This window comes from Oncorhynchus tshawytscha, linkage group LG09 (assembly GCF_018296145.1).
Source record: "Oncorhynchus tshawytscha isolate Ot180627B linkage group LG09, Otsh_v2.0, whole genome shotgun sequence".
In the NCBI taxonomy this organism is placed as follows: Eukaryota; Metazoa; Chordata; class Actinopteri; order Salmoniformes; family Salmonidae; genus Oncorhynchus; species Oncorhynchus tshawytscha.
In genome coordinates this window covers 80606756-80616755 of record NC_056437.1, presented here as the reverse complement: position 1 = coordinate 80616755, position 10000 = coordinate 80606756, and the positions used below count along the sequence as shown (strand labels likewise).

General features: G+C 45.2%; 1 protein-coding gene across 4 annotated transcripts in view; it reads right to left on the bottom strand.

Moving 5' to 3' along the window:
• The window catches only part of LOC112259218 (serine/threonine-protein kinase N1), a 45547-nt gene that overhangs the window by 20689 nt on the left and 14858 nt on the right, over positions 1 to 10000 (bottom strand). For 2 of the 4 annotated variants that reach the window (XM_042327593.1, XM_042327594.1), the window contains exon 1: positions 2179 to 2546. The exons of 1 other annotated variant lie outside the window; for it this stretch is intronic. In XM_042327593.1, the coding sequence (XP_042183527.1) occupies positions 2179 to 2337 (159 nt within the window). In that variant the 5' untranslated portion in view covers positions 2338 to 2546. Of the gene's footprint in view, positions 1 to 2178; positions 2547 to 10000 lie in introns of those variants that run through there. One more of the 4 variants, XM_042327595.1, reaches the window with a different exon arrangement.

Genomic DNA, 10000 nt, shown 5'->3' with positions numbered 1-10000 from the left:
TTGTGTCAAATGGCGCACTGAAATGTTTGGCTATTTGTTGTGAAGGAACACAGCGTTAGATATACAGGTGAAATAAACTCAGCAAAAAAAGAAACGTCCTCTCACTGTCAACTGCGCTTATTTTCAGCAAATTTAATGTGTAAATATTTGTATGAACATAACAAGATTCATCAACTGAGACATAAACTGAACAAGTTCCACAGACATGTGACTAACAGAAATGGAATCATGTGTCCCTGAACAAAGGGGGGGTCAAAATCAAAAGTAACAGTCAGTATCTGGTGTGGCCACCAGCTGCATAAGTACTACAGTGCATCTCCTCCTCATGGACTGTACCAGATTTGCCAGTACTTGCTTTGAGATGTTACCCCACTCTTCCACCAAGGCACCTGCAAGTTCCCGGACATTTCTGGGGGGAATGGCCCTAGCCTTCACCCCCCGATCCAACAGGTCCCAGACGTGCTCAAAGGAATTGAGATCCAGGCTCTTCGCTGGCCATAGCAGAACACTGACATTCCTTGCAGGAAATCACGCACAGAACGAGCGGTATGGCTGGTGGCATTGTCATGCTGGAGGGTCATGTCAGGATCAGCCTGCAGGAAGGGTACCACATGAGGGAGGAGGATGTCCCTGTAACGCACAGCGTTGAGATTGCCAGCAATGACAACAAGCTCAGTCAGATGATGCTGTGACACACCGCCCCAGACCATGACGGACCCTCCACCTCCAAATCGATCCCGCTCCAGAGTACAGGCCTTGGTGTAACGCTCATTCCTTCGACGATAACGCGAATCCGACCATCACCCCTGGTGAGACAAAACCGCGACTCATCTGTGAAGAGCACTTTTTGCCAGTCCTGTCTGGTCCAGCGACGGTGGGTTTGTGCCCATAGGCGACATTGTTGCCGGTGATGTCTGGTGAGGACCTGCCTTACAACAGGCCTACAAGCCCTCAGTCCAGCCTCTCTCAGCCTATTGCGGACAGTCTGAGCACTGATGGAGGGATTGTGCATTCCTGGTGTAACTCGGGCAGTTGTTGCCATCCTGAACCTGTCCCGCAGGTGTGATGTTCAGATGTACCAATCCTGTGAAGGTGTTGTTACACGTGGTCTGTCACTGCGAGCATGATCAGCTGTCCGTCCTGTCTCCCTGTAGCACTGTCTTAGGCGTCTCACAGTACGGACATTGCAATTTATTGCCCTGGCCGCATATCCAGTCCTCATGCCTCCTTGCAGAATGCCTAAGGCACATTAATGCAGATGAGCAGGGACCCTGGGCATATTTATTTTGGTGTTTTTCAGAGTCAGTAGAAAGGCCTCTTTAGTGTCCTAAGTTTTCATAACTGTGACCTTAATTGCCTACCGTCTGTAAGCTGTTGGTGTCTTAACGACCGTTCCACAGGTGCATGTTCCTTAATTGTGTATGGTTCATTGAACAAGCATGAGAAACAGTGTTGAAACCCTTTTACAACAAAGATCTGTGAAGTTACTTGGATTTTTACAAATTATCTTTGAAAGACAGGGTCCTGAAAAAGGGACGTTTCTTTTTTTGCTGAGTTTAGTACTGTTGGTATCAACACGATCATAAGTTGTGGGCCATATGGCACAGTCAGCTGGAGCGTGGTGTTACTGTCCTAACAAAACCAAGGCTGTAGCTTCATTGTGCTCCCAGCCCTGTCCTTCTCTGCAATAAAATCACCTAGAGATGGAGGTAGAGAACATACAAGGAGAGAGAACGATGAGGGAGGAATAGAGCCTTGGTAGGACTAAGACAGGAAGAACACCCACTTGTTGAGCAGAACTGAGACACACACACACACACACACACAACACACTAGTTTGACACACACACACTCGTCTTAAAATGAACAGCTACTAATAGTGAGGCAGGAGGTGAGCAACAGTGGCACAGAGGAGAGAAGAATAGCAGAGACAACAATATAAGAGGAAGGAGGAAAGGGCCGGACCATTAACAATGTGACTCACTACTATACATTTATTGCCATTTAGCAATGACCTCCAGTGGAGCAATACCGAGAAATTGAATAGAGGCAGTTCTCCACTCAGATGGGTCTGAAAACAATGCGACAATACTAAAAGCAGCCCCGACATGAGTCATCAGAAATGGCATGGACTGAGAAGGAAGTGAACATGAAGCAGAAAGCGGAGAGGAAACTCACAAGCACACTGTAGTGTGGAAGGCAACCATGTTGTATGGTGCCCAGACAGAGTGTGCCTACCGAAGACTCGGCGTCCCCCTGGTCCTGTTCAGTGTGAGTGGGGTGGTCTGCAGCTGTGTTCTCCCCTGGGCAGTCCGCCAAAGCTCCCTCGCTGGCCATGGCCCACCCTGGCTCTCTCTCTGTGTTGCCCAACCCCTCCCCTCTGCCCCGTTACACACTCTCACACCAGAACCGCCACTCAAAGTACAGAGAGCTATTCCTGCCTCCTCAAATCCGGGATGTGCTTCCTTCCCGCCAGTAATCAAAAGAGACTCAATCTGAAAGCGAATGAGCGAGGAAGAGGTAGGAAGAGAGAGAGCAACACAGCCCCACCCCCACCCCACTGCTTCCTGTTCTGCTCTCTAGCCTAGAGAGAGAGAGAGAAACTGACAGTAACACTACAGAAACACACACAGAGGAGAGTGGTGTGGTTTTGTAAGCGAGTGAGCAATGCCACTTTGCTTCCTGCTGTTGGCTAGTCTTAGCATAGCGACAGGCTGCTGTGATAGACACTGATCACATCAAACACACTGCCAGATGCGGTGTCTGTTTCAAGTTTCAAGTTTCATTATTCGGGATACACCTGGTGTACACCGTCCAAAGAAATGCTCACTTGCAGGTTAATTCCGGACAATGCAACAACAATAAGAAATAATAAAAGATAAGAATTGGAATATAAAGTAAATGGCTCAGTAGAATAGAATAAACATTTTAGCATAAGTATAATACAGGAAGGTACAATTTAGTGTCCACTATTTATACATGTTTGGGGAAGGGGGGATTCAGGAACAAGTGTTTAAATTATGCAGTATGGCAATCATAACAAGAGTCTGGTAGCAGCAGTTGTGAAGTGTGTGTAGAATGAATGGAAATATGTGTGTGTGTGTGTGTGTGTGTGTGTGTGTGTGTGTGTGTGTGAGAGCCAGTTCAAGTGTTCAACAGTCTGATGGCTTGTAGATAGAAACTGTCTCTGAGCCTGTTGGTATCAGATCTCATGCTCTGGTACGTCTGCCTGACGGTAAGGGAGTGAACAGCTCATGACTGGGGTGTGTGGGGTCCTTGATGATGCTGCGGACCTTCCTCAGGCACCGTTTCGAGTAGATGTCCTGGATGGGTGGGAGCACGGTGATGTACAGTATTCAGACCCCTTGACCTTTTCCACATTTTGTTATGTTACAGCCTTATTTTAAAATGGATTACATTTCTTTTTTCCTCATCAATCTACACACAATACCCCATAATGACAAAATGAAAACGGGTTTTTCGATATTTTTTTTATACCTTATTTACATAAGTATTCAGACCCTTTGCTATGAGACTCGAAATTGAGCTCAGGTGCACCCTGTTTCCATTGATCATCCTTGAGATGTTTTTACAATTTGATGAGGTCAAAGAAGTTGCCCGTAGAACTCCAAGACTGAATTGTGTCGAGGCACAGATCTGGGAAAGGGTACCAAAACATTTCTGCAGGATTGAGAGGAGAAGGGCCTTGGTCAGGGAGGTGTTTCACTGTGGAGATGGGAGAACCTTCCAGAAGGACAACTCGAAGAGACGGAAGCCACTCCTCAGTAAAAGGCACGACAGCCCACTTGGATATTGCCAAAAAGCACCTAAAGAACTCTGGCCATCTGAAACAAGATTCTCTGGTCTGATGAAACCAAGACTGAACACTTTGGCCTGAATGCAAAGCAACCCGTCTGGAGGAAACCTGACACCATCCCTACGGTGAAGCATGGTGGTGGCAGCATCATGCTGTGGGGATGTTTGTCAGCGGCAGGGACTGGGAGACTAGTCAGGATCGAGTGAAAGATGAACAGAGGAAAGTACAGAGAGATCCTTGATGAAAACCTGCTTTAGAGCGCTCAGGACCTCAGACTGGGGCGAAGGTTCACCTTCCAACAGGACAACGACGCCAAGCACACAGCCAAGACAACGCAGGAGCGGCTTCGAGTCTCTGACTGTCCTTGAGTGGACCAGCCAGAGCCCGGACTTGAACCCGATCGAACATCTCTGGAGAGACCTGAAAATAGCTGTGCAGCGACACTTCCCATCCAACCTGAGAGCTTGAGAGAATCTGCAGAGAAGAATGGGAGAAACTCCCCAAATACAGGGTTGCCAAGCTTGTAGCGTCATACCCAAGAAGACTCCAGGCTGTAATCACTGCCAAAGGTGCTTCAACAAAGTACTGAGTAAAAGGTCAGAATACTTATGTTAAAGTAATATTTCCCTTTTTTATTTGTAATAAATTTGCAAGCATTTCTAAAAGCCTGCTTTTGCTTTGTCATTATGGGGTATTTGTGTGTAGATTGATAAGGGGAAAAACTATTTAATACATTTTAGAATAAGGCTGTAACATAACAAAATGTGTAAAAAGCCAAGGGGTCTGAATACTTTCCGAATGCACTGTACTGGGCCATCTTCACCACTCGCTGAAGGGCCTTGCTGTCATTGGACGGAGCTAATCCTGTAACAGGCCGTGATGCAACCGGTGTGTGTGTTCATTTGGGGGAGAGGTGAGAGGCACAGAAGACGTAGAGAGCACAGCTGAGTGAAAACGGTCAAAGGCCAAGATATTACAACCAGGGAACCACAAAAAGCTTTCAAATCCGTCACTGAAAAAGCAGTCATACATAGTTAATTACACCTAATAATAAAAGCTAAGGGAATCAATAGCTATTCTTGTCGTTTGTCCAAACAGGGAAACATTGACACATAGCAGTTGTTGTATGTATCATGTTACAACAGAAGCATGTTGTTCATGAATAGCATCAGGCCACATGGAGAAGAACACCCATGGAGAGAAACAGAGGCACAGCTGCTTCACAGAGCAGGGAACAGGAAGTGGAATTAAACCATGTCACAGGCCTTGTATCATGAGAGTGAGAGGGAGGGAGGATTAGGGATGCAAAATGGGAACTTACAATAAATTCCCTGGTTTTCACGAAATCCCATTTGGAGGATTTTGGAATCAGTAGGGAATAAACAGGAAATCCAGAATCTTCCAAACAGGATTTCTGGAAAACCAGGGAATTTATTGAAAGTTCCCGGAATTGTGCAAACCTAGGGCTAAAAATCATATCCCGATTTCTTTCCAAATGCTTATATAATTGTGTTTTATGACTATTGCACATTTTATAAAACACAGACTAGATAATATAACAGTATTTGGCTAAAATGTTGCTAGCGGTACGTGGTAAAGACAAACTGAGCATGAATTTTCCAGAATCAATGTTAGAAGTGTCTGCTCTGTGCACAAGTTGAGTAGTTGAGACATAAAAATGGTGTCGTTAAAGGTTAACTTATCCCCTATTACAATAAAATAATGTCTCAATGTATCCATATGACCAATTCTGTTGGACCAAACCTCAAATGAAAATAGCGAGTTGAAACCGCTTGTCAGAGGAAGAAGTGATCTCTCAACTTTGTTGGTGTGAGGGGCGGGGGAGGGGCTTGGTGTGTGTAAACAGAGAGGAAGAGGCCTTGGTGTGTGTAAACAGAGAGGAAGAGGCGACGCGAGAGGTTTCACTCACGGAATTTCTAATATTGTGCAAAAACATACATTTGAATGAATAAAATAGATTGTATATATTGCCCAGCCCTACTAGAGAGTCTGAATAACCATAATAAACAGGTAAAGTTTATAGACAAACAGCAGTGAGAGGAGTGACCCAGCAGAACAGCCAGAGCGTCCATGTTGCCTCCAGCCTCTTCCTGTCAGTGACTGATTCAGTGAGGTTGTGTCAGTCTGAAGCCCTGACTCAGAGGCTACCTTAGGTCACCTTCAGAATGGCTCACAGCCATGTCAGACCAGGCACACACTGTCAAAACACTTTCTCTCTCATAAACACACAGATGTACACACAACACACACACACACACACACACACACACACACACATACATACAGGACAGCCTACTCAGTAACAGGGCAAATGCTGCCCATCACCACAGAGGAAGTGAAAGTGTCCCATAGAATGACTTCCTATAGAGAGGAATGTATGTATGTTTATATGTATGTATGTATGTATGTATGTATGTATGTATGTATGTATGTATGTATGTATGTATGTATGTATGTATGTATGTATGTATGTATGTATGTATGTATGTATGTATGTATGTATGTATGTATGTATGTATGTATGTATGTATGTATGTATGTATGTATGTGACATGCTGTGGCTGGGCCCCAGTGTGTAGTAGCTCCTCTCTGCTCAATGTAGCCATTGACTGAAAGCCATCCCTTTGATGAAGTTAATGGCCTGACTGCCGGTTTGCAGAGCCTGCCTCTATAAATAAACATAAAGCCCATCTCATTGACTTTAAGGGAAGCACTCTTGTCTATCTGTGCCACTTCCATCCCAACTCCCTCCCTCACACCTGTGATGCTTGGTGATGCATAAGCAAATATCAATAATGACAATGACAGGGAAATGAGAAAGCATAGGGCTGCTGCTTAACTGATAGGCTATGAGGCACTAATGTATAAGTCATTATAATTTAATAACAATGTCCTTTCCGGCTCAGTCATGTGTGCTCTGATGGGATATTTTGGGGGAAGAGAAATGAGGGATGGGGGAACTGCTGGGGGATTGGCAGTTCCAGGAACAAGCTGGAGGATGGTGATGACATGTTTTGGAGTTGGGGTCATGGATTAAACCAGAAGCAATGTGAAGCCACTGTGTGGGAGTGGATGTTCAGACAGGTGACAGACAGTGACCTGTAGATGACCCATGAAGGTCTTCCAAGAGAAAGCTTTCAAAAGCACAGAGAGGTGTGCCACAAGGGTCAGGTGTGCTGATAGTGATTGCCCCTGAGGGAGAGAGAATGAACATGGTGTTGTGCTATAAGTGTCAGAGGATGAGAAACAGTGACCTCTGGGGTCAGCAGAGAACATCGGGACTCATGAGCATCACCACAAGTTCCTAAAAAACGAAGCGATAGAGATTGTGAGAAAGTAAAGGTGAGGAGAGAAAGAGTGTTTAAAACAGGACAGAACTCTCTCAATATCACTATTATCCATCATTTTCATGGCCTAGTGACTACACTCTGTCCTGTAATTACTAGTGATTTTGTTGCCAAAGTTATATCAGTGAGGTATTATGTCTAATAGAGTGCTCTCCCTTTGCACTGCCATCTAGAGACCCAGACAGTGACAGAATGAGGGAGCGTCATCTAGAGACCCAGACAGAGACAGAATGAGGGAGCGCCATCTAGAGACCCAGACAGTGACAGAATGAGGGAGCGTCATCTAGAGACCCAGACAGTGACAGAATGAGGGAGCGTCATCTAGAGACCCAGACAGAGACAGAATGAGGGAGCGTCATCTAGAGACCCAGACAGTGACAGAATGAGGGAGCGTCATCTAGAGACCCAGACAGTGACAGAATGAGGGAGCGTCATCTAGAGACCCAGACAGAGACAGAATGAGGGAGCGTTATCTAGAGACCCAGACAGTGACAGAATGAGGGAGCGTCATCTAGAGACCCAGACAGTGACAGAATGAGGGAGCGTCATCTAGAGACCCAGACAGAGACAGAATGAGGGAGCGTCATCTAGAGAACCAGACAGTGACAGAATGAGGGAGCGTCATCTAGAGACCCAGACAGTGACAGAATGAGGGAGCGTCATCTAGAGACCCAGACAGTGACAGAATGAGGGAGCGTCATCTAGAGACCCAGACAGTGACAGAATGAGGGAGCGTCATCTAGAGACCCAGACAGTGACAGAATGAGGGAGCGTCATCTAGAGACCCAGACAGTGACAGAATGAGGGAGCGTCATCTAGAGACCCCGACAGTGACAGAATGAGGGAGTGAGAGAGAGAGAAAGAGAGAGAGCGTAAGGTTCCAGGGAAACAGGAGAGATATGTGAGGTTGTCTGAATTCCCCTCACATCCTCTCATCTCCACACAGCCCCATTCAGCAGGCAGCAGGCATGCAGTGGATGGGATTTGGGTTAAGAGGGCCTGGTGGGGAGCAACAGTGAATTCCAATTACCACTCACTCCCCTCCTCCCTCCTCCCCTTGATGTGCTGCTTAACCACTGTTAACAGCAGACAAACACATCACATTGAGAGAGCTACCACTCAGATAATGAATATATACACCAACTGAAGAGGTGTGAATACAACAGCATGGAAGTCCATGTCAGTGGAAACGTAGAGAGTAGTGAGGCTGAGAGTGGAGAATCAACGCTCCTAATTGTGACAACAATTGAGTTGGAGCACAGAGTGTACAAAACAGTTAGAGGGGTGTCATTACTGTAGTGTACAGAAAGGGGCGGCAGGGTAGCCTAGTGGTTAGAGCGTTGGACTAGTAACCGAAAGGTTTCATGTTCAAGTCCCCGAGCTGACAAGGTACAAATCTGTTGTTCTGCCCCTGAACAGGCTGTTCCTAGGCCATCATTGAAAATAAGAATTTGTTCTTAACTGACTTGCCTAGTTTAATAAATGTTAAAAAAGAAGGCTATGCTAGTGCACTGTACTTATGAAAGTGGCCTCCTAATCCTACAATACCATATACCAGTGGAAAGTTGCCCTAAGAAATTGTCCAAGACTCCAGCCACCCTAGTCATTGACTGTTCTCTTTGCTACCGCACGGCAAGTGGTGCCGGAGGTCCAAGAGGCTTCTAAACAGCTTCAAACCCCAAGCCATAAGACTCCTGAACACCTCATCAAATGGCCACCCAGACTATTTGCATGGCCCTCCTCTTTTACACCGCTGCTAGTCTCTGTTGTTATCATCTATGCATAGTCCCTTTAATAACTCTACCTACATGTACATATTACCTCAACTAACCGGTGCCCCCGCACACTGACTCTGTACCGGTACCCCCCTGTATATAGTCTTGCTATTGTTATTTTACTGCTGTTCTTTAATTCATTGTTATTTTATTTCTTATTCTTATCCGTATTTTTTTTAAACTATATTGTTGGTTAGGGGCTCGTAAGTAAGCATTTCACTATAAGGCATGGTATTCTGTTGTATTCGGCGCATGTGACTAATACAATTTAATTTGATGGTTTAGGTGAGATTGTATAATTAAGCCTCCGAATCGGCATATTGAACTTTGTATGTTTTGGACTTTTTCTGTTTGTATACAAAATACTGTATAATAGAGGATGTCCAAACTCTGAGTCAATAAATAGTCAAATTTAACCTGTAAGTATGACTGGAGATTATGTGTGTGTGCGTGTGGGCATGTTTAACTATACTTATGGGGACCAGAAGTTCCCACAAGTATAGTAAACAAACAAAAAGCTAACCAACTGGGGACATTTTGTTAGTCCCCACTAGGTCAAATGCTATTTCTATGGGGTTTAGTGTTGAGGTTACAATTAGGTTTAGGGTTAAGAGCTAGGGTTAGGTTTAGAGTTATGGTTAGGTTTTGGGGTTAAGGTTCGAGTAAGACTAAGAGTCAGAGTTAGAGGTTAGAGTAAGAGGTTAGAGTAAGAGGTTAGAGATTAGAGTAAGAGTTAGAGGTTAGAGTGAGAGGTTAGAGTAAGAGGTTAGAGTAAGAGGTTAGAGGTAGAGGTTAGAGTTTAGAGTTAGTTAGAATTAGAGGTTAGAGTTCGGTTAGGGAAAATAGGATTTTGAATGGGATTGAATTTTGTGTCCCTACAAGGTTATTTGTACAAGACTGTGAGTGTGTGTGTGTGTGTGTGCCAGGAGTGCCCGGTCCACAGCTGGGGAAGAGTCTATCCCCATGAAAAGCAACATTGTGGAGGGTTCCATCTTCTCAAGAGACTTCAATAAATGCTTATGTGTTTGTGTTACTGATTC